The sequence below is a fragment of the Alosa alosa genome, chromosome 11 (assembly GCF_017589495.1).
Source record: "Alosa alosa isolate M-15738 ecotype Scorff River chromosome 11, AALO_Geno_1.1, whole genome shotgun sequence".
In the NCBI taxonomy this organism is placed as follows: domain Eukaryota; kingdom Metazoa; phylum Chordata; class Actinopteri; order Clupeiformes; family Clupeidae; genus Alosa; species Alosa alosa.
This window is the reverse complement of record NC_063199.1, coordinates 7,696,160-7,721,824: the sequence shown is the minus strand read 5'-3', so window position 1 is coordinate 7,721,824 and position 25,665 is coordinate 7,696,160. Positions and strand designations below refer to the sequence as shown.

At 41.3% G+C, this 25,665-nt stretch overlaps 1 protein-coding gene across 6 annotated transcripts in view; it reads right to left on the bottom strand.

Annotated features, from left to right (window-relative positions):
* Positions 1-22,699, bottom strand: part of ano5a (anoctamin 5a) — a 40,120-nt gene extending 17,421 nt beyond the window's left edge. For 2 of the 6 annotated variants that reach the window (XM_048256662.1, XM_048256663.1), the window contains exons 1-9: positions 22,451-22,699; positions 17,870-17,934; positions 16,496-16,636; positions 15,302-15,343; positions 4,338-4,451; positions 3,051-3,119; positions 2,230-2,514; positions 1,801-1,920; positions 1,373-1,488 (exon numbers count right to left, since the gene is read on the bottom strand). In XM_048256662.1, coding sequence (XP_048112619.1) covers positions 1,373-1,488; positions 1,801-1,920; positions 2,230-2,514; positions 3,051-3,119; positions 4,338-4,451; positions 15,302-15,343; positions 16,496-16,636; positions 17,870-17,934; positions 22,451-22,511 — 1,013 coding nt within the window. In that variant the 5' untranslated portion in view covers positions 22,512-22,699. Of the gene's footprint in view, positions 1-1,372; positions 1,489-1,800; positions 1,921-2,229; positions 2,515-3,050; positions 3,120-4,337; positions 4,452-7,114; positions 7,334-15,291; positions 15,344-16,495; positions 16,637-17,869; positions 17,935-22,450 lie in introns of those variants that run through there. The other 4 variants (XM_048256664.1, XM_048256665.1, XM_048256667.1 and 1 more) reach the window with 4 other exon arrangements.
* Positions 22,700-25,665: the final 2,966 nt, after the last annotated feature.

Below are 25,665 nucleotides of genomic sequence, written 5' to 3'. Positions count from 1 at the left end.
ACATTTTTTTTTATAGACTTTATAGATTTTATAGAGTTATATCTGATTGTTTTCATGGAGCTGTAGCCTTGTTGAGGTAAGACAATGCGAAATAAAATAAAACAGTGCTTAAGACACTCTTGGCCTTTTTCATATAGCCTACAAGAATAAAATAGGCCTACATATCAATGAACTCTCTGGGTTTTATTTTGTTCCAACGGTAGACCTAATGCAGAAACCTATAATGCCACAAGTCTGAGTGAATATGAACAATATAATTGGCTAATAATTTTGCATCGTTTTAGCAAGGGCCAAATTATTATTTAACATTAAGGAAATCCCTTCATCAAACGTGAAGGCTATACTCTACAGACTATCGTTGCAGTTTAGTGTTTAATTTAGGCTGGATTTTGAAAAACAAAAAAGAGTAAAAAACTGTAAAACAAACGACCGAAAGCGAGTTGTCAATGCTTAAGTTGCAGTAGATGTATGGGTAATGAGGTCATTTGACAACTTTGGGCAATGAATGTAGCCAAAAAAAGCGAACTGCATTACCCACAATTCCGCGCCAATGATAGTTTCAAAACCAGGCGTGGGATGAACGCTGCTGCTTGGAACGTAAATGAGAGTCTGAGCGAGCAGAAAAGGTTGTGAACCGATTTGTAACAAGTAAAACGAACGGTTCATTTCAGTTTTATTCGATCACGGGCTTCACGACGACGATGTAGCAGATCTTACACGTTAAACACGGACACCGATACGTATCGGTTAATCTTTACACCCCTAGTGTTTTCACAATATTAAGAATACCTTGTACTACGGTAATTTCTCATGTATTAGCCACATTGTGTATTAACCACGGGCATGTTTTATGCAAATTAGAACGCAACACCCATGCATTAACCGCAGTGCCCAATAGCCCAATACATCAGACTTAGATTGTGCTTTAATCAGAAAGAAGAATAAAGAAAAGAAATGCATTCCCACGTATAGCCCATCATCATGTATTGACCTCAAAGATGAAGAAATTTTGCAAAATCAATGTATAAACCTCGCTTAATAGTCTGGGGAAATTACGGTAATACACAGCGTCTTATATACTGTAATTCAGAAGTTCATTGTAGCATCATCTCAGAATTAACAAGGTCCTAGTGCGCTTTTGAAAAAAAAAAAAGAAAAACACTGTTGAAAATCCAGATTTAACCAACATTCTATGACATTTATTTTCAAATGATTTTATGCTTTACGTCATCAGATTATTTTGTGCAAAAATCCTCATATTTGTGGACACAGGGTATGACAGACCTTGTTATCTCTTGGTTGATGACGTGTAATATCCTGCCAAATGTTGGATATCCTACGGTGTATGTAAGGCATATCCTGTTGTTCTTACCGGATGCGGTTGAGTGGCTGCTCTTTGTAGAAGCGGAAAAACTGGGCCCAGTATCGGTAGAGGCTGTACCTCTCATTCTCACAGTTATCGTCTCGAGACTGTGTCCAGTACCTGCACTGTGAATGTACACAAACACACACACACACACACACACACACACACACACACACACACACACACACACACACACACACACACACACACACAGGGAGATGTACATACATAAACACACAGTCACACGCAAAGGTTTTTCAAACTTATGATACAGCCAGGAATGTATTCTTTTAAAGCATCACTATTTTATTTATCGAGGGCATATGATATGAAGACACAAGAAAACAGAAGGGCATTGTTGTCTTAAATTGTACATCCTGGATTGACACTTGCCGCCCACATCAACTAGGAGCATAATTCTCCCCATCTCTTACATCATGCAGGGGGTAGGCGGCCGAATAGGTCCCGTTGTTGAGTAGCCGCTTGATGCCCTTCTTGTCGTTGTTTTGGCAGTCAATGTTCTGGTAAGCGCAGCGGGAGAGGATGTAATAAACCTAAAAAAAGGGAGAACGTGGAAAATGAGGCCCCAATTCTCTGCTCTATCTGTAAACACCAATGGTCAGCATATCCGGCGCACTAGTGTGCGCAAGCTGAGATACTCAATTATTTAACTGTATGTACTTTTCATAGAGCTAATGATGCAATCACTGTATTGAAACACACAAAAGTAAAAAAAAAATAGAATAATTTGTAATAATAATAATAATAATAATAATAATAATAATAATAATACATTCATCATGTAAAATATGCAGTGCAGAGTCTCTTATTACATAATATGGGTTTCAACATTATCTCCTTACGATTCTGTTGCGTGTGGACGGGGGGAATAATGTGTCCTTGTCGTCGATGAGGAAGAAGTCGGTCTTGCTCTTGTCAAAGGCCGAGGTAAAGTAGTCGGGCTCAGGGTGCATGACATGGGTGGGCAGCCGGAACGGCGTGCAGAGCCAGGACAGTGGCACATCGCGGTGCTCTGGGATATCGTTGGCCTTGAAGGGCACCTTGATCTTCAGGATGTCGGCATACGTGGCCAGCACCTCCCAGGGCGCGTGGATCTTCAGGAAGTACGTTTTGCCATCCTCAGATTCCTGACAACATGATGGTAAATGAGCACATCAGCTCAATGATATACATATATACATACATACACATACATACAGTATTTACATACACATGCATACAGTATATACATACATACAGTACATGCATGCATACATAAATACGCACAAGGTGGGACCTTATTGACAGGAGCACAATGGCAAAAGACAAAGTAATAATCATTAATCAAGAATAATCATTTTTGTTAAATCTGACTGGTTATTATGAATGTGATACAGTACTTTCACTGGCATAATATTGTGAGACATAATATTGTGTCATGATGAACAGCTGTGTGTGTGTGTGTGTGTGTGTGAGAGTGAATGCGCAAGAATGGTATAATTTAAAAAAAAAAAAAATTCTTTGTTCAAGGTTTCTTTGTGTTGTCTGTGGTATGCTGTCGTTACACATGAAAACACACCTAGCATGTGCCAAAGCACAATTATAGATACACACTCACACACACACACACACACACACACACACACACACACACACACACACACACACACACACACACTCTGACCGATTTGTCCTCTGTCTCCATTTCAAGTCCAGCTTCTTGGAGGTTAGCCTCATACACCTTTCTCCTCTCCTGCAGAAACACACACACAGACACAAACACACAGAGAACTTCAATAAAATTAACCAGTCTTGACAGTCTGTGATGAATTCAAGCATACAGGAAATAAAAAGGCAACGTTGATAACAGACTGAAGGAAAACAATACTCTACTGGAAATACGGGAAGTGTGCTTCCCAGCTAGGTCAGAGACCCTGGGGCATCCAGCAATTTGCCTCCTCCCCCATTCACACACACACACACACACACACACACACACACACATACACATACACACACACTTCCACAAAAAGACAAACTGAAGAACACACAGGCGCAGTCATTCACCAACACCGCACTTCTGTACTTCTCTGGGTAAGACGGCTGTGTGACAGCTGGTATTTCCACCCACAGAGTGTTTACACATGGGTGTGTGATCCTGTGGCACCCTCACACACGTTTACGAACAGAACACAGAGATGGAGAGACAGAGAGGCAGACAGGAGAGGAACAGAGAAAGATAGGCAGAGAAAGCGATGGAGAGGGAGAGAGAGACAGGGTGAAAGAGTGTAAAGCAGTGTGAAGCTGGCCGCAGTAGAGGTAGCGTGGGGGTATGGGGCAGTGAGTTTTTTTTTTACTTTTTACTTTCTTTGGCTTGTCTTGGAGGGTGAGTGTAGGATTTTTGTGTGCTTTTCACTATCAGACCTCTCCGTTTGGTTCATTGTGAGGCTCTGAGTGCAGACATATTGATCTTTCCCTAATGCACCAGGCCACATGAGACTGGTGCAGTTTCACTGATCCATGCCAGACAAATTGTCAGATAAACAACACCAGCTTTGCTTTGAATGAACGCATTTTCTGCACATCTTTTATCTTCCTGCTAATGAAAATGTAGCATAGGTGTCAATACAATATGCATTATTGGTTTACAATTTCTAATGTCTGATTTTGGAATTAAATAAGTAGTGTTGTGTGATTTTTCAATACTTCTGTCTGTGTAGGTTTGTCTGTAAGGCATTGTGTAACACCTTGTGGGTTAGACCTGGGTCCATGAGAACATGAGAACATCCATGTTATCAGTGGAACAGTCAACAGCAATACGTCAAAACTGATAAAACAATAAACCGATAGACGAATATCCGGATCATAGGCCAAGATGACGCATAAGACGCCCATAATGAGACCGGGCAGGAGAACAGCTGTCCCTCTGGGCACAGGTCATTCCAACCGCAACAGGCAGAGCTCAGCTCACCTGCTTCTTCTCGGCGTCTTTTTCTTTGTCGTCCACGTAGGAGAGGACGAAATCGATCCGCCGCATGCCATCTCTGAAGAACACAGAGTCTTTGCTCTGCTGCTGCTTGTCCACCTGTGTGAACACACACACACACATACACACACACACAGAGAGCAAATTAGAATTCCGAAATAATGGTGTTTGAAATGCCTGGCAGCCCACCAGGGTTAGCCATACTTGGTCAGCATTCAAGCAGATGCAAAAGTCTCTCTCCACAGAGGCCTCCTCTGAACAGCATGCCACAGAGTCTCACTGCAAATACAGCTCAGGTTGTTATGATTCAGATCACACACTCTTAAAGCCTGGTTCTCATACACACAGCAGCGCTCGCTTTAGCAGTGCGTATGCACTTTATGCAAACCAGTACAGATGCTTTAGTGAATGGTCAACTAACACCTCGCTGTGATTTCTCTTGCGGTAGTAGCAGATCATCCATGCTCTCTCTTTCTTTCTCTCACTCACACAAGCACCCCCCCACACACACACACACACCTGACACACAAATATATACACACACACACACGGCTGGCCACGGGTTAGACAGCAGGGTTGTAGTGCTGGGATGTATCTGTGTGTAGAGTTGTAGTGATGTAGTCTGCTGTAGTCCTTGACACTCAGGACTCAGGGGAAAGGCCAGAAGGGAAGAGAGAGGAGAGGCCAAAACACTACACACATTTCTTCACTTCCCCAGAGATACAACAGTTCTCTACTGTCCTCATGGCTCTAAGAGACGCACACGCACGCACACACACGCACACACACACATACCACACACGCACACACCACACACGCACACACCACACACACAATGCTCTCCATACCAGCCCTGGATGGTCATTTCCTGTGTTTCATGTTTTCAATTTAGGGCTTATTAGTAGTCCAGGAAGGAAGTCACAGTGAAGTCACAGTGAAGGATTTCTAAAGTTATCAAAAAGAAATAAAAATTATCTAAAATACTTTTAGGTTAACAGTAACACTTTAATTATCAGTCTAGCATACTTGCAGTATATGCCTCCTGAAAAGTGAGAGCAAGCAATGGAATTTCAAGTTTCAAGTTTGCTTAAGTTTGCAATATTTGCTTTTTAGTTTGCATTTGTTCCTATAGCCTACAGCTCCCTTGATATCTGCTGCCACAATTTGCGAGCATTCAATCTCACCACACGTCTCTAAGATACCACCACCGTATCGGGGAGATGTAGGCAGAATCACGCCATTGAGCAGTGCCTCTGTGGGTCTCAGTTAACCCTGAATTAGCCTAGACAGTTACTTAAAACAGGAGACCTACGCCCAGTTTAATGTCAGCAATGTGACCAATATCCCTGGCCAGGCCAAGGGTGTGTTACTAATATTCCAGGCACAGCCTGACCAATGCAGCTTCTATGCAAGGCCACTCATGACTAATGACTGCTTCTATCCCAGCAGGAAACCTGAGTAATAATATAATTGTATCTACCACACACCATATGAGGAGCACTAAGCTACAGTAAGTGGCTGCAGTGAGTTTGAGCCCTTTGCTGGGGCTTGTGCCACGTGGCCCATGGCCTCCAGCACTCTCCACTGTCATCTCTACTACTGGGAGGGAGATGGAATGCAGAGGGAGGGAGAGGGAGAGAGAGACAGGAATGAGGAGAATGAGTAAAGAGAGAGAGGGAGAGAGAGAGAGAGTAAAGATGGATAGAGAGGGGGAGAGTCAAAGAGAGTGAAAAAATAATGAGAAAGAGAGAGAAAGGGGAAGATAAATGGATAGAGAAATATGATGAGAATGGTGGGGAGGTAGGGAGAGATAAGACATGTAGCAAGTAAACCACCAGGCAGAGAGAAAGAGTATGAGAGAAGGGACAAAAGGCCACTAACACATGCGTTGAGTGAGACAGAGAGAGAAAGAGAGAGAGATAGCAGGGTAAAAACCTGGTTTGTCTCCTGTCTTTGGTTCTCCTGCAGCTGTTCTCAGAGTCTAAAAATAGCCAATGACAGTGCAGACAGCAGAGCCCCCAGTCTGAGACCTGAGCTGTGGTGGTGTTAGCCACATCTAGCTAGCAGCACGCGGCTAACACCTCACTACCATCTCCTGACCCCCTCTGCCTGCCCCACCCCCGCCAATATAAACAGAGCAAGGAAACTCATCCCACATCCCCACCCCTTTAGATATAAACACACGAGGGACAGCGAGCATAAACTCTGGCGGCCTCTTAAGAGTGCCTGAGGCATGAGCCATGGCAGACTGTCAACAGTGCCTTGAGCCAGCAGAGATAAGGGCCACCCTCCTGAGGGAAAGCCCTGTTGAAGTCCAAGGTCGTCGTGGTGTCACGCATGACTTCTGAATCAAAAACCTAAATTTTTCATGTTGGAAAAAAAAAAGAACCACAGCTGCCAACGCAGCCAGCACAACACATCCCAACATAAACTGACAATGAAAACATTAGCCTACTAGAGGTTTGGCATGCCACATAGCAGTATTAGTCACACACTGCTAACACCTGAATAAAAAGCTATACGAGAAGCATGTGCAGCAGCAAAGCTAACAGTCTTTTACATACAGCATTGCTAACAGCAGTGTACAGTAAAGTAGCATTGCTGTGTGAGGCTACCGTGTCTATACTGATAGAGCCCCTCCCTGGGTAGCCCTCTCTGCTCTATCTGCTAGCTGCAGGCAGAGAGAGTGGGGCGTGTGTGTGTGAGGGTGGGGGGTTGGGGGTGTGCGGTGTGCAATGTGCGATGAGAGATGAGCGTTTTACCTCCATGCCTCTCGCTCTCTTGGTCTCACGGACGCAGCATCAGTGGCTACACCAGGCTGTCAGGACGTTGCTATATCCAACTGCGCTCTCTCTCTAACACAAACATACACCCCGTTTCTCTACGGCCTTTACCCAGGCCCTCACATACACACACATGAACACACAGCTGTTCCACAGTGACCACAGGCTTCCACAGCAGCGAGCCAGCACACGCCCAGACAGCACACACACACATACACACACATATACACACACACTGCCATGGAGGAGAGGGAGGAAAGCAGGGAGGGAGAGAGTAAGAGAGGAGAGAAGGAAGGGGAGGGGGAGAGCTGCAGAAACAGAGAGTGAGAGAGAGAGTGAGAGAGAGGGAGAGAGAGAGTGAGGAGAGAGGGAGGGAGATAAAGAGGGTCTCACAGTGATGATGCTCGGGGCATGATAAAATCACATCACAACAGGAAGTGACATCACTCACAGGTGATGCTGGTAGTGGCGGATTTTAAAAAACATCACTGTCATTTAAAGGCCGTTTTCACCTTTTTATGCGCACCGTTTAAAAACAACTGAGCTGACGTTAACATTCACCACATAAACCAAACAGACCGTTTACAGACACCCTATAAAACAATTTATATGAGACTCACACACTGTCTTTCATAGCATAGCAGCATACTCTGGTGCTAAATCAACACAAAAAAACACCAAGTGAAGCCTTTGGATCTGGGCCACGTCTGCGCCAGACTAGAGCCAGACCCACCCCAGAGTCCCCAGCTATCTAGGATTTGCCAACAAAATGCTGTGTGGTTCCCGGAATAGCGGCGAGGCGGCTGTCTGACCCTACCAGCGCTTTAAATAGGCAGAGCTGTGGCCGTGTGTTGTACACAGCACAGGGGAACCAGCACACTGCACTCACAGCAATGAGGAGCGTGTGTGTGTGTGTGTGTGTGTGTGTGTGTGTGTGTGTGTCTCTCTCTCTCTTTCTCTGTGTGTGTGTGTGTGTGTGAGTGTGTGTGTGTGTGAGGTGTCTCTCTCTCTCTCTCTCTTTTTTTGTGTGTGTGTGTGTGTGTGTGTGTGTGTGTGTGTGTGTGTGTGAGAGACAGAGCACTGCAGAGAATGCAAACACAGTAAAACAAGCTGCAGGATAGGAAGCTACAACTTTCTTATGGGTCTAAGTCCTCCTAAAACATTTTTTTGTGGAAAAAACAATCATTCTAATAATAAGTCTAAAATGTCTGAGATTAACCATGTGCTTCAAACTGTAGTCAGAAGTATTTGCATGTACTGTAACATACTTGTGGGTCATTCTTTTCAAAATAATTATACTACATTCTAGGGGTGGGCGATATGGACAAAAAATAATATCTCGATATTTTTTGTGATTTTGACGATAACGATAATTAGTCGATATCCTTTAAAAGAAATGTGTAAAAGTCTGAGTTACTTTACAGCTCATTATTTATGAATAGCATCAATACAATACTAACCAATAACCTAACCTGTGACATTTTAACCAAATCAACCAATGCATTGTCACTCTGACACATTTCCAATTCTGCCCCCACTTGTGTGTGTGGCAATGACATGGTCTACAGCTACATTAGAGAAGATGAATAGGCCTGACAGTTTCCCATGAGAAAGTCTGAAGCTTAAGTTCCCTTCAAAAACCTCTACTTAGGATTCACTGTAAAACTAAGCAGACCAACAGAGTACATCTCTGTTATTTCCTTCAAGGTTTTGTTTAAGAGCAATCATGTAGGCTAACATTCCAAGTTACAGAATAGAAACTAATGTGTACATCAACTAATGTGTACAAAATCCCAAGTAGCCTACCTCTTGCTGCACAAAATAAACATTAGGCGTGCGTGTGACAACTTGGACCCACTAGTGATCATGTGACACTTGCTCAGCTGCAGCCAGGGGCTTCTCCCGCACCTCCTGGATTTAGTAAATGTATGGGGTTTCAATGTGTGATTTCAAGTGTGATTAAAATACTCGATAATGTCAATTTGCACATCGTTAAAACAACAATCACAATATTATCGCAGACGATATATAGCGCCCACCCCTACTACATACAGCCAACAGTCTATTGGGTTCCCACCCATTTTCACTGACAAAAAGTGGTTTTGCTTACTTTATGCCACAGGTTAGGGCTAATTCATTCATTCGGAAATGTGATTTAAACAAGATTGGATCAAATGTATTTTCTCTCTTACCATTCTATATCTAGGTAGAAAGTGACAGAATTCTGTGGCATTAACATTATCTCCTACCAACATCACTGGTAAATTACCTGACTTAACAACCATAGCAGTGGCCAATCTTTTAGCTAGTAATTGTGTATGCTATGTGTCTGCTGCATTCACATCTAGCAGAACTAGCAGCGGCGATCTCATCCCAATCGGCTGGATACATACTCTACCTACTACCAAGGAGCAGTGTTATAAGGAAAAGCATCACTGCGAGAGGCAGTGTTATAAGGAAGAGCATCACTGCATTATTTTATTTACACTCCTTGGTGTTTTACATGACATTTACTTAATTATGAAACACTTTTGCATTTATAACCCCAGCAGCTGAATGGAGGATCATGACAGGCTTTGTCTCCCGAGTGCGCTACCATGACAACTACAAAGGTCCACACAGCTGGGGGATGGTCAACCATTTGTGTAATCAGCATGCTGCGAAAGAACTTGCTAAACAGACCAGAACGAGTTATGTAAACAACAGCAAAAAGGGTCTATCAGTTTGTCCATCCATATTCTAAATTCTCATGTCACTTTGCTAACACTTTGTATCTGAACTAGTGGAGCTGACAAATATAAGGTCAAGGGTATAATCCAGAGGTACACAAACTCTGAAAAGAAAATGGCCATATCCTGCTTGGACGGAAAGCACAAATAATAACTAATGCACTCATTAGTTTGTGCTAGTAATAGCACAAATTAATGAGTGCATAGTTATGGCCTTTTTTCCATTTCAGACTGGGAGCCAAAAGCTTTTCTCTGGCCTTGACACTGGGGTTTCACCTGAATTGAGGAAATCGAGTAGTGAGCACATCTACAACTGACGGATACCACCATGATGGATGGCTACAACTAGGCAGCTAATCTATACCACATTTAACAGGCTACAGACATCCAGAGATCTGCTCCTGTTTGCCTTTTTCCACCATTGATGTTCACCCATCATTTTTATCTCACTATCACTTTCTCTTTTCCCCTCTAATCCATGTTCACCACCCTGTCCTGCTCTGTCCTGTCTGTGAGATTCTCAGCAGCTGTACTCAGCTGTGCCCACAGGGCTAGAATTAGCCGCCCGTCCTGTAGGCTAGTGTAAGTGCCCTGTGTTTAGGAATCATGTTTAAGAGTCGTGTTTGACATGGCAGGGCCCAAGTTTTCCTTTTGGCTGCTCCTCTCTCATTTCCCCCTAATTACAGATCCCAGATTACACACACACACACACACATACACACGGAGAACGCTGTGGCCCTGCTGGAACTCCCTCCCTGGTCCTCGCCCTCCCTCCCTCTCTCATCACAGCCCTCAAAATAGACCCAAACCTGGGTGGCCACAACTCATGCGGGGAGAGTGGGGGGATGCTAGTGGGGGGCTACATGACCTACAGTATATGCTACGTGACCTATAGATGTGCATACGATACGTGTACATCTGTGTGTGCATGCGTCTGTGTGTCCCTGAAAATATCTGCATTTTCTTGATGTTAGGATAAATTATATGGACTTTTTTGATACTTTTTCTGATCTGGGGTGCATCTTTAGAAAGGGTAGTTGGCTACCTGTCGCAATCTTTGTAGTTAGAACTGTCGTTCTTGGATTTGGCGTTTTCTGGAACTTAGAAAGAGTCCCGCACACTGACCATTCCGCAAGCAATTATTTTTTATTAGAAATTACAACGTTTCGGTCTTAGACCTTTATCAGGTGAATTCCAATCCAGTTCATGGATTTGGCGTTTTCTGGAAAGGGTAGTTCCAGCGCTCGATCGCAAACATGGGCAGAATGTTTGGTGGTTGGAATGCCAGGTCAAGAGTAGTGGTTGCAGCGTCGTCATGGATATTTTGCGGTTGTCAATGTTTTAATCGCATAAGTTTGATTAGATTGACCCCTCTATATTCATACCTGAACACCCTCCAACTGAGTATTTCACTTATCATAACGTTTTAAATTTACATTCATTCATCTTGAGTGCAAGGGTGGAACGACAAAGTGCAAGGGTGGAACGACGGAGGTTGTATATAGTGTTCAGACACAGATGCGTCCACTGCCTCCATTCATTCACGCCTGCGCGTGAGCAGAGGTTGTAATGAAGAAAATATTAGGATACGACAGAAGCATTTACGTCCATTTATTATAAGTTGTATGTATGATGTGGCTCTACAGATGCTCTAATAAATGTGCAGGACTATTTCTTTACCATCAACTTATGGCCTGAAGTCATTAACACTAGACAGTATTTTGAACGGAAATTGCTATTTTCGACCAAACAACAACATCTTCTAGACATTTTCTAGGTGTTACAAGGTCGTCGTTTGAGCGAAAATTGCGTTTTACCTCGGTGGTTTAGCAACGACGAAACAAACTTTTGTAGAAACGCACCCCTGATCTACAATACACTGACATGCATGCTGTGGACGGACATGGTTTGAGCATTAATATCTTGAAAAGTATTATTCCCAGCCTGCTCAAACTTTGCAAGGTGGAATACAGACATGTTTCTTAATATGACTGGACTGTTAAAAGTTTGCACCGCATGATCATTCATTTTATAAAAGGCCCTAGATATGGAACAAAATGCAAAACTGGTGACATTGAGGGTCTTCTGCACTCAATTTTTTGTATCCACGTGACACCAATCATTATTTTGTGTGGAAATACAATACTTCATTAATGCTGAGCCAATATCTGAGGTCTCTGCAACAAATGAACATGAAGATATTAAGGATGAAACATAGTGTGATTGCATTTTTTGGTCATTTTCATTGGACTAAAATGGTGTGTGTGGTAGCTAGCTAGTGGGAACATGATAATGGGAATAGCTTAGTTTATAGTAATTTTGTGTATAAAGTGCCAATGATGTACCATGTTTCATTCATACATAAATACAATTACTTGGTTACATTGTATACCAATGCCTTTTCATTCTTGTTCCTGAGGCAGAACTCTATTTATTTATCTATAACATTGGCCCTTTGTACACTAAATGCCCATACACTGAGCTACTTTCACATAGACTTTCAAGTGCCTACTAGCTATCCCACATACTGTACCATTTTCATTCTATGAAAATGACAGAAACACAAACTCTCTTTGTTTAATCAAACCTACAAGCCATAGATTGTAGATAGCTCAAATATTGGAACACTAAGTAAATAAAATAAAATAATAAAAGAAAAAAGTATGACTGATTACAAATGCATACAAAAGTTTACACTACCCTTAATGTCAATCTTTTTGCACTTTTTTCCAAATCTAAAGAAAATCAATGAGAATGCCATACAAACTTTTAATGGTTCAGACATACTGAGAACATATTCCACATATTCCAGTCTTCTACCCTACAAAGTTTGGGCAGCCTATGAATAAAACATTTCATGATATTAATGCCCAAACATTGCCTCCCAGATAATGTGATTTCCAGACTGTAAAACTGATGTATGTAATTTTAAGGGCTGAAAATAACATGAAGGCATAGGATTGGAATAGAAATATTTTACAGGCCTTGGTTTTAGGACACATTCTTGATATACACAAGGTTTAAACAAAATCTGAGACGATGCAGCAACCACCTTATCTGATTAGACACGGAATGACCCAATAGAAGAAATGACTTCTGCTCCCACAGAGAGGGCAGGTGCAGCAGAGCACAGAGGATTAGACATACGTAGCCATGGAAACTAACAAACACCACCTTAACCTTTAGAGCAGGATATGGGGGTTCTAAAATGGTTATATAAAACCATATATATGGTTATAAAAAACTAGGTAGTTTAGCTAATGAACTACCAGCATGTTTGGAAAAAGCTCCATCTTGTTAGATGACCAACAAATATAAGATCAAGACCCAATATAATACGGCTAGGCAGAATATCACACTTCTCAAAATTGCAATGGAATGGAACTATTGCCATGATATTAAATCGTTTTGCTCTACTGATTCCCACTTCTTGAAGATAAGATCCATTCCCTCTCTCATGCCACTCCCAACATGAGTAGCTTTTAACCTCTCTAATGTTGCTTTGCCCCAAGGGCTCCTAGCCTGTCTTCAGCTACACTTATGGACCAGACACGATGCACCACTCTTTTCAACCATACTGGAGAGGAAATAACATTTCAGTCATACTGGAGGGGAAATGAAATGTGTTTAAATCAGTGATGTTTTAAATCACTGACGTTTAAATCAGACAGTGGAATTTGACTGGTTAAATTCAAGGTAGCAGCTGATTCCTGGCAGCAAAGATTTTAGAGCGGAGTGTTCTAGCATCTTTGCTTGCCACTTATCAGGCCTCAATCTGACAAATTCACTCCAGAGCTGATGGGTGACTGGAATGCATTCTTTGTTCAATAATTGAGGTCCCATGCAGAAGTTTGTGAGATCTGACCCGTTGTCATCGCAGCACCATGGGATCAACTCAGCAAAGTCGCACGTAAATACAACAATCTGAATAATCTGATGTCGCCATCACGTCTACCCGTCTATTTCGTATATCTTCTTTGCTCAAAGTAGGAGATGTGGCCAGTTTTAAAAGACATCAATTATAGTCTCATAATAACAGGTTTAGCATGACAAAATGAGAGAGCGCCAAATGACATCCATTACTCAGCATGTCTCAGGGGCTTACAGCATGTCCCATGATTATATGTAAAATGTCTTTCAAATATAGAGTATCTATAAAAAAAAACACATGTACTGTAAATCTAAAATAAGGCACATTCTAATCTTATGTAAACATTGTAAATGTAAAGAACCTTGTGAAGACTTTTCATGAATTTGATCAATTATAAAGTAGCCCAAGCTTTTGGCACCATACTGTAATGACAGTACCACGATCACGATATAAGGTTAGCATCCCACATTTCCCTGGCTACAGCCCCACTAAATTCAAATATAGACGGCATCCAGTGAATGCAAATCGAGATCTTTGCATACACACTCACGCAATAAACACAAACCAACAGGTGTGCGGCGCGGCGCGCAAGGCAGGTATGCGCCAAGACGCGTGTGTGGCTTTAGTGGTGTGTTTGTGTGTGTGTGTGTGTGTGTGTGTGTGTGTGCATGTGTGCGTGTGTGTCTGCACCTATTTCTCTTCACTAAGTTCCCTAATTGTAGGTGAGAACAAAACAATTTAGTGAACCTTTCCATTATTAGTGCTCCTGTGTCTGCACTCCTGTGATGCATTTGAACATACAGAAACACATTGCACAGGACCCATAAGCACGTTGGCCATATGTCATTCTCATGTTATGTTTAAATGTGAGAATCTTAACCATCAGCAGTCATTACAATAAATATTCTCCAGAATAATTTCAATAAAAAAGGTATCCTTCTCTGCAGGAACATAAGAGCAAATTAACATGATTATACCATCTTAAAATGAAGAGATTATTTACTAGGCCAATCGGTCACACCTTAAAACTCACATAAAAACATGTGCTGTATATTCACAAGCAGGTCATTCACTCAATAAAATTAGTAAATTATTCTTGAGTAAAGATAGGAAACTATAGATGTAGCTAGATGTAAGATCTGAACTCTTGGAAAGCTCATTGCATAATTTGAGCTATTCATGCCAATCATGCAATATCAGGGCAGCAATATCACAGGTGATAAGAGGACCGTGAAGATCGGATCAACACAGGGAATTTCCAGGAATCTCTCGAGCGTCAGGAACGCTTATCAAAGAGTAAAGCCTCATCATGAGGGCCAGCTCAGATGATAAGCAGTCTCACAAGGACAAGTACTGTATCATCACACCACTCGCAATGGCATAAGGGGTAATCATCATACACAACTGTTAGATAACACTGTGCAATCAACCCACATACGTCCACATCCACACTCACTTTTACACACACACACACACACACACACACTATCACTTACACAACCATGCCTGAACAAACACACACATACACACGCAGGTAGCAGGTTAACCCTCTTTACCATGGCGTACCCTGGAGCGATACTTCAGGAAGAGAGCTCTTCTCCTCCAGATCTGTGGGAAAACCAACCATCATGGTGAGACTCCAGACCAATACAAGGCCCAGGAGCCACACTGCACTACGGGCCCAGGGCCACAGCCACTCCACCACAGAGCACCATCCTCACCCAGCAGGGTCTACTGCAGCATGCCAGTCACTGGATGAGCACTTGCAAGCAGCCAAGCACAGGGACACTGGAGCTCATTCATCACCCATTCTACCCAGCGCTCAAACAACAGCTCAGACAGACGACTCTATTTTTTTTAACTACACACACGCACACACACACACACACACACACACACACACACACACACACACACACACACACACACACACACACACACACACATGTCTCTCCTAGTGGAGTCATAAAACTGACTGCCAATGCACATGGAAAAATGCGTTCATTGCAAGTGCTGTTCTCAAATGCCATGGAATATGATAATGTTAGTGACAAACCACACCAGTGCACTACAAATGCTGCATCCACTAGTGACTAGTGCAGCAGTACAAACACACACACACACACACACACACACACACACACACACACACACACACACACACACACACACACACACACACACACATAAACAAACACACACAGACCCACACAAGCACACACCCTAACATGCACATGCAAAAAATTTAAGTGCCAGGGAGAGTATGTGTGGGAAAGGGAATATAGCTTAGTAGTTTAGCACAAAGTGGTAAAAGATAAAACCACAGCTTAGTCGATGCAGAGGGTCATTAGCATCAACAAGGAAGCAAATTATTTATCAAATCAACCCTCCACAGCTTTGGACACGAGACCACAGAAGCCTGGTGATAGGAGGAAATAACTGTTGCAGCACAATATTTTCAAGAGATAATACATCCCTTTGATCATGACGTGTTTGAAGAGGCATAGTAGGGGACAGGAGGAGCATGCCTTTAGATTCAGGTCAAAGTTTTAACTGCAGACTGTTTTGAACTGTTTTTACGTAAATCATTTTGATAAACTCCGACAAAAGAATTCCACTGCGGGGTTTCTCCGTTTGAGGGATTAGCTGGTTCCGCTTCAACTTGGGGCTCACACACATTCCCATTGTGAGAAGCTTAACTGCTTAACACACACACACACACACACGCACACTAAAACACACATGCTGTGCCCCCCTTACCCCAGAAAGACTGGAGAGGTGTTGGAAAGACTCATGGTTGTGTTGCGAGTTCTCCTTCTCGCACTGATCACACACACTGTCTGAGGAGTGCGAGGAGTGGACCGACCCTGCCAGGTCTGAGCAGGACAGAGATGACTCAGACTTCACACACACACACACACACAGGTGAGGTAGCCCAGGGGAGAGAGAGAAACAGAGATAGAAAGAAGGATGTGGAAGGGGAGAGAGTGAGAGAGAGGTCAAACAGCCAGGTGGATAGACATATGGATGAAGAGAGGAGATAAGACAGAGGAATATCAACCTACATTACAGTGTTCCACTGCAGTCAAACTGTGACTGTGATGATTTACATCCTGCTTCATGAACCACCATCCAATTTTGTCTAAATACCACAAGAGCAGATATCTACACTATAACTGACTCTTTAGGCCAGCTCAGTTCCATTAGACACAGATATTATAAATACTTAAAGGCATACAACCCAACACGTCATTTGTCTGAGACGATAATGTGGGCCTAGTTGGGAAGTCTGTCCTTGAGTAATGGATCCTAATGGAGAATGGACTCCCTTCTACACTGTGTTTCCATTCAGCTCATTCACATAGTCTATACACATAGAATCTGTGTGTGTTTCCATTCAGCTCATTCACATAGTCTGACCTAATCAATGAGAGAGTTCTGATCAGTTCTGGGGTCAACATGTAAGGTCATCCAGGGATATATTTACAGGGCATGCAATGATCCTTTAACACACTATGCAGTAATTTTAGTTTTTAACTAGCTTGAGCTGCTAGTTCCAACAGCTAAAACAGCCAGGCAGCTACAGCGCTACACTCTGGGGGCATGAGCATGGGGGCTCACGGACATGCCCCCACAGAAAATGTTTTAGCTGCTGGAACTAGCAACTCAAGCTAGGTTAAACCGATTGTTTGTTCGGGGGTTTTCATACCAACAGTACACCCGATGACCTTGAGAAATGGAGATCTATGTGAAAAATCGCTGGATTTCTCCTTTAAGTACTGGAGAATGGACTTGCTCATTAGTGCAGTCTATGTGTCTCTGTCACACTCAAACTCTCAGCTGCTGCAATAACAGCCGTTTGAAAGGACAGAGGCCAGTGGTGTGGTTCTCTTCCATGGAGAATGAATAATAGATTCCAACAAAAATATATGTAAAAATATTTTTAGAATTAAACTGATAAGATCACGATAAGACAGCTGGCATCCAATGACCCAATGATGTAGTAAGTATGTGAAAGAACCTGAACTATTGCAGAACTATTACAAAATTGTGTGTGTGTGTGTGTGTGTGTGTGTGTGTGTGTGTGTGTGTGTGTGTGTGTGTGCGCGCGTGTCCGCATGTGCTGATATTTACCCCGTTGTGTCCATGGCCAGGAATCTCCTCAGAAAAGGATTCTAACTGGCAGACATTGTTGTCTTCTGCAGATAAACAGAGAGGGAGAGAGAGAGAGCTTTAAAATCAAGTTGAGATACTCATTTGCTTCACAAATCTAGTCCAACAGATTTTTTCCCCCAGAAATCACGCAATTGGAGGCAAAAGAATCTTATACAATAATGAAAAACGTGAGTGGACTTACACCATATTTGCATTCATGTCATACTTCAACTCCCCCTGTATTAAATATGATATTACACTCATAAAAGGTCATTAAAAATAGTGCCCCCCCAAACACACTATCACTGGCAACGCAAAGCACACTCATGTGCTGGTGGCCGGCATCAGCTTTCAGAGCATCTTGAGTCAGCATTTGCACACGGCTGTGTGTGTGTGTGTGTGTGTTTACATGTGTGTTTGTGCATTTCTGGGGACCACACGTCAGGGTTGAACTGCATGACTGAAAATAGCCAAGACATTATTTAGGCCTACAGGCTATGTCTATCTACAGTATATGTGTGCACATACTCAATCAAGTAACCTCTTTTCAGATATCATTGCTAGGCTTCCTCGTTGAGATGTTATGTCACTATGTCAACAGATAGACAGATGTGGCTATGATATCCCTATATGAGAAGGCCACCTGGCCACTGGTGTTGTAAACCTAGGAGCTTGAGCTAACATGCTTTATTAAGCTTTTTGTTAGATGTAAATTTTCATATTCCCTGTCTGAAATAGCCTACCTTTGACCATGTCTGCAACAACAACACGGACAGGCAATATTACTAAACCTACATGTTTAATGGCTGTGGTTAAATTGCATCTTCATTTTATTGTCAGTGCAGATTTGTAGGGGCAACATTGCCCTCCATGTGGGCTGATGCATCATGAAGATCTTACAGGAACACAGCAACTAGTCAGAACAGAGTCCAGCACAGCCAACTCTATCAGCAATCAATGGCATGATGCAAGCAAGTGAGACAATTGTGCATTGAGACAGACAACAGATTTTTAGCAGGACTCTAGGGACTCTATTAGGTGATGATACAAGACAGACGTTTCCTGACAGCTGGTTGTTTTTTTCTGTTCTCTTTAAGTGGCTTAAAGGCAGTACAGAGTGCAGGGATAAGAGACTCTTATCAGCTCAGTGACAGCATGAGCTGACTTTGCTATTGGGGCAAAATACCCTCCTCTTCACGTGTGTGTGTGTGTGTGTGTGTGTGTGTGTGTGTGTGTGTGTGTGTGTGTGTGTGTGTGTGTGTCTGTGTATTATAAATGGAAGGCCATGTAGACCTGTCACCTTGTTAATGACTCCTCCCAGAGTATTTGGATCTTACTTTCCTTGCTTGCCTTTCAGATCCAAATAAACACATTCAAATGTGTGTGTGTACATGCATGTATGCGTGTGTATATGTGTGTGTGTTTGTGTACATGCAGGTGTGTGTGTCTTAGAGAGAGACAAAAATGAAGAGGTTGACCGAGACAGAGAGAGAGACAGAAAGATAGAGTGTGAACGTGAGTGTGCCTGTGTGTGCATGCTAAGCAGCTGATCATGAGGCAGATAGCCCCAGGTTGCTGGCCTCTCTCCCTGCTGTGTCCCTGCTCCCTGTGCTCATAATCAGCCTGTGGCGACCGAACAACAAGGCTTTGTCTCTGGGCTGATGGCGGCAGGAGGCTGCATGGCCACACGCCTCACTTCCAACACTACAGAATTCACAGTTGGACAGTTGTTTCTGCTGGTATACACACACCACACAAGTGTTCCTGCATCTGTCATACAGTACACACACACACACACACACACACACGCACGCACGCACGCACGCACGCACGCACGCACACACAGCAGCAGCAGCAGCATGAACAAGGTTGCAACTTACACCAAAAAAACTTTAATTAATGCAGGCAAGGCTTGCTGCATCTGTCATACATAAGGCACACAATAAACTAGATTTCCAGCATCTCATTGGCAAATTATGTACAGAAGTTCCTGCAGCTGTCATCCACATAAAAACAAAAACACACACAGAGACATACAGACACACACAAACACACACAGACACACAACTACGGCTGCTCGATTATGGCAAAACACACAATGATGATTATTTTGGTCAATATTTACAATTATTCAGTGATTTTGGAATCATCATCTAATTTCTAAACTTAACAGAAAAAAATAACAGTGAATTGAACTGATTTTCAAATATAATTCAACTGAAAAACAAATAAAAAATAGTGTGTGAGTGTGCAGCCCTAAGACACACCACACACTTCTGTCATCCACACAAAACTAAAACTCCTGAGCGAGCCTGCCATCCGATTGGAATAGTAGATCTATGCAGAAATACTATATGTACTATGTCTATAAATAAATAAATAAATAAATAAATAAATAAATAAATAAATAAAAATAGCAAATAGGGTAATAATTCATAGTATACACAAAATAATTTCATTAACATAACATGTTAACATAATCATTACAATCACAGTAATAAGTAGGCTAATAACAATAGGAATCCATCATAACCCTGTTAGATGATCCCACCCCATAGGCAAGTTACTGTTTAACATATTAGTCTTACAAAATGTTTTATAGCTGCTTTTGGACCTGGTACAATGATAACAGTTAGATAACAATGCTTAGATGTGCACACAGTATTTATTTTCAAAGCATGATTCTATTGTCCATAAATATTGTTGAAAATACTTCAGAGAGAAGCTTTAGGGCTAATAAATGACACAACATAGAATTCAAACATATCAGATCATGGTAAGTGTCCCTTCCAAACTATGTTCATTAAGTTCCAACGCCCGGTGTGACACAGGTCACCTCCGACAGAGAACAACTCTGTTGCAATCGTCACATTGGGACAGTGACAAAGCAAAACACGACAAAGCCTCACGGGAGGCCTCCGGCCTCCTTTCAGCTGTTAGGCATAATCAAAACTCTGGCAGGCTAGTCTGGTCTTAGCGTTCACGCAGAGGTGACCATGGAAGAGCAGAGGGAACAGGAGTGGGACTAGTGCATAAAAGCTGGGCGTCACCGCAAGTGACTGTAATTTTTATTAGGCTAATAATACAAAGCAAAGTCTAAATAAAGCGTGACAGAAGGGCAAAAACATGTTAAACTCTGGCCTCTAATGTCATGATGAGAGCAATTTAAACATGCTATACATCTTTGAGGTAAGTTATAGAATCTAACATATCACTTATGGTGTAACTCTAAACAGAAAAAAGGGGAGCTAGTGTGCAGATATTCCTTGCTATTCTTTAAGTTACAGAATGTAGAAAGCTATTGCCTAAATGCTATGGGCTGAATCTGTTTCATTAAATTAAATTAAACAAGCAGAAAGAACAGAACATTTTCTAATCCAGTATATGGGTTGTTCAGCAGAAACATCTTTGAAAGCCACAAACCAGCCACAGTGGAGGCCACTGCAAGCATCATTGTACTGTGCTCATCTCAAGAGAAAATACTGTTTGGAAACAATGAACTTAGCTTTGGGCTCCAATGGTTCCAGTGACATAACACTCATGGCATGTAGTGCAGGCTGCACAATAATCAATCAATAGGATTACAATTTGTTATATGATATAATAATAACCAAAAGTTCCAACTATAAATAGGTACATTGCTGTGTCAAATTCAACGATGGGCTATTCCATGGCATGAAGAAGAAAGCTGTTCAGGACAGGAGCAAAAGTGCATCTGACATTAGTGTACTCTTGAGAGTTTGCAATCTTCAGCAAAGGAGAAATTGGTGGGTCACCAGTTCAAAGAAATTAAAGAAGAAACGTTAAAGTTAACGTTATTTGATTGTAACTCATGAGAACACAAAACACACTGTTTGAGCTCAAGACTACTTGCTGGATTCCATTCCACCCAATTTAACACAGTAAAATGATAAGGCTAATTTGGCAGGAAGAAAATTATTGGTATTTATTCACTGACAAAAACATTTGCTTGGCTAAATAGCCTACTTGGCTAAATAATTTACATTATAGCTTCATGTAGATTATTCGTTCTCAAGCTATATTTAGCACAGATGGTAACATACAGACAACAGTTAAACTGCAGATCTTTCCTAAAGGAAAAAATAGCCACAGCCTGAACTGACTGACTCTTTCCGCAGCATGACTACAAGGGATGACGACAGTATCGTGTTCAAGACTGCCACTGCCTGTGTAACGCTAAAGCCAAGGGCTGAGTGACTTGTTCACTGGGCGTGCAAGTGGCAAATGTGTTTGAATGAGGAGCAAATCCAAGTAAAGTTTAACGTAGCCCTCAACGCTGGCTTGCAGCTCAATTGTACTATTCCCCGGTCTATTTTCACCATGTTAGTGTGGCCTTAAATGGTTAAATAATGTTAGCGATTGAGGTTGTGCTGTGTTTAGCTGACTGAGTGTGTTCAAAACTATTTAGCAAGTTTATCCCTTACCATCAACAGAATGAACAAACTACACCGATTTAGTAAACTAAAAAAGCATATTAGACGACAATGACACTCGCTAACTAACAGTAAAGTATTCACTTAAAGCAAATTTAAGACTTACCACCGTTAAACTGAACGTCTATCAGGGTATCATCCCGTGGCTTTCCCGCTATTCGGTTCATCCTCTAAGCGAAGACGAGGATCTGCGCACTGAAAAAACTTTTTTTCACCGATGTTAAAGTCAAGGTAAAGATCTATCATTGACCAGACCCCTTTCGGGTTCTGGCCCCTACGTAAGATTTATTCTGGTCGCAGACAGGCGCATGAACATGAGTGCAAAGAAGCGCGTATCCTCCCTTTCTCTGCGTCTCTGCCACCTAGTTACTGAAACGACTGGCGCTCTCCCAAAAGAGCGAATCCCATCGTGGAAAGGGGAGGGGTTGTGCAGAGCAGGCTACTATGCTACCAAACTCTTCCTGTCGGTCTCAGGAAATAGGTCTTATTAGGCCTTTCAGCAACTGGTGATGCTTTCACCAAATTGTGGTGGACATATATGAATTTATTTACTTGTTTATAAACCGAATAGGCCTACAACATTAACGTGATCACAGTTGAATATGTGGTAGGTTTACTAAAGAATGCAGAAAGCTACTTGGGATTCAGGCCTGGCCTGCCTATATTTAGCCTAGGCTACTTCTGGTTTGTCATTATCAAACCTGCAAAAGTATTTTGAGTTCATTCTGTTCATATTCTAGTCCAGGGCAATTCCACGTAAAATTGACTTTTTGTCACATCCACAACGCCAGTGAAATGCCTTGGCATTTGTATGATGTGAATGATAACATTAATATTTTGTGCATTTTTCTTTTCTTTTCTTTTCTTTCTCATGTGGGTAGTTGACATGACATGGCCTTTTTTTGGTCCAATGTGTCAAAGATAGGTAAATTATAAAAAAATATATCAAAAACTATGGTGATATTGTTCAGAAAATGCTGTTTTATATGAACATACAGAGTATTCATGGAATTAATCTTCCATTTTTTCACAATTTTCAGCCAAACCAGAAAAAGCTCATATGGCGTGACTGTCCCAGTCACATTTCACAAATTTTGATTTTGAATAAAAACAAGAAAATTAATTCATTTTCTGTTTATTCAATCATATATTGATAACCCAGATGCCTACTTGTGAGTCTGCTTGACTAAAAGTTCAGGCATAATATTGTGAAGCCACCCTTAACTAAAACACTTTGTCCCAGAAATGGATATCATATGGTGTGACGCCATATTACTTTTTTTAAACGGGCAATTGTTTGGAGACCTTTGGGGAGTAGGGGGTCCTCCTTCTTTCAGGAGGAAGAACAACACCTCAGAAGGACACTGAAAGTTACAAGGTGAGTTTTCTCTCTTCATGTTTTCAAAAAAATCAAGTATATCCGGCACTCCTGCTTCAGTTCCCTTTTGCACTGTCTTCTGGTGTGACGCATTTTACGCAAAAAAGTAGTAAGTACATGAAACCTCATATGGTGTGACCCCATATCATATAGTGTGACCGGGTTTTCTCGTCACACCATATGATTTATTTGTTACACTGCAGAAACTGCATTTTCCTGCATAAATAATGTTTTTTCATATATATGTTTAACTCATAATTAAGTGTAATATATATTGTGACATATTTAACATGATTTAACATTTATTATTTAAGATGTGCAACTATTGCATGTATTGTGAATCACACACACATAAAACACAGAAATCACCCCCACACACACTCACTCACTCACTCTACAGCCTTGGATACAAAAGATACATATTTGACATTCTAAATATCAATAGTAGTCTGAGAAAATAAATTCTGGTGTTAAAGAAAACAGTAATATTAATGTTGTCTTTAGCACTATAAGTAATTGCAACAATTTAATCTGATTATAATGCAGGAAAACTTTTTAAATTATCTGAATAAATTGTTGAATTTGTCTTTTAACAGATATAAAGACAATAAACTCAAAGGGGAACTACAAACATTCAGATTGAAGCCCACCATTGAGAAGAGGAAAAACTCAGGGGAACCCCAAGAACTATACAATATTTGGTGGCATTCTGTTTTGCATAGTTGTGATTTCTAAAAGTGAACCTTTACATGATATACCTGTCTTAAACTGTCTTTTTTTGTTGCTTGTGAAATACATATAATACACATTTTTGTATTAACAGATTGTTTTGTGGTGTTATTTATCATATGGCGTGACACCATATCATTTGGTGTGACATCAAGAAATTGCATTTTTCTTTTCTTTTCTTTTCTTTCTCATGTGGGTAGTTGACATGACATGGCCTTTTTGGTCAATGTGTCAAAGATAGGTAAATTATAAAAAAATATATCAAAAACTATGGTGATATTGTTCAGAAAATGCTGTTTTATATGAACATACAGAGTATTCATGGAATTAATCTTCCATTTTTTCACAATTTTCAGCCAAACCAGAAAAAGCTCATATGTGACTGTCCCAGTCACATTTCACAAATTTTGATTTTGAATAAAAACAAGAAAATTAATTCATTTTCTGTTTATTCAATCATATATTGATAACCCAGATGCCTACTTGTGAGTCTGCTTGACTAAAAGTTCAGGCATAATATTGTGAAGCCACCCTTAACTAAAACACTTTGTCCCAGAAATGGATATCATATGGTGTGGCGCCATATTACTTTTTAAGCGGGCAATTGTTTGGAGACCTTTGGGGAGTAGGGGGTCCTCCTTCTTTCAGGAGGAAGAACAACACCTCAGAAGGACACTGAAAGTTACAAGGTGAGTTTTCTCTCTTCATGTTTTCAAAAAAATCAAGTATATCCGGCACTCCTGCTTCAGTTCCCTTTTGCACTGTCTTCTGGTGTGACGCATTTTACGCAAAAAAGTAGTAAGTACATGAAACCTCATATGGTGTGACCCCATATCATATAGTGTGACCGGGTTTTTCGTCACACCATATGATTTATTTGTTACACTGCAGAAACTGCATTTTCCTGCATAAATAATGTTTTTTCATATATATGTTTAACTCATAATTAAGTGTAATATATATTGTGACATATTTAACATGATTTAACATTTATTATTTAAGATGTGCAACTATTGCATGTATTGTGAATCACACACACATAAAACACAGAAATCACCCCCACACACACTCACTCACTCACTCTACAGCCTTGGATACAAAAGATACATATTTGACATTCTAAATATCAATAGTAGTCTGAGAAAATAAATTCTGGTGTTAAAGAAAACAGTAATATTAATGTTGTCTTTAGCACTATAAGTAATTGCAACAAT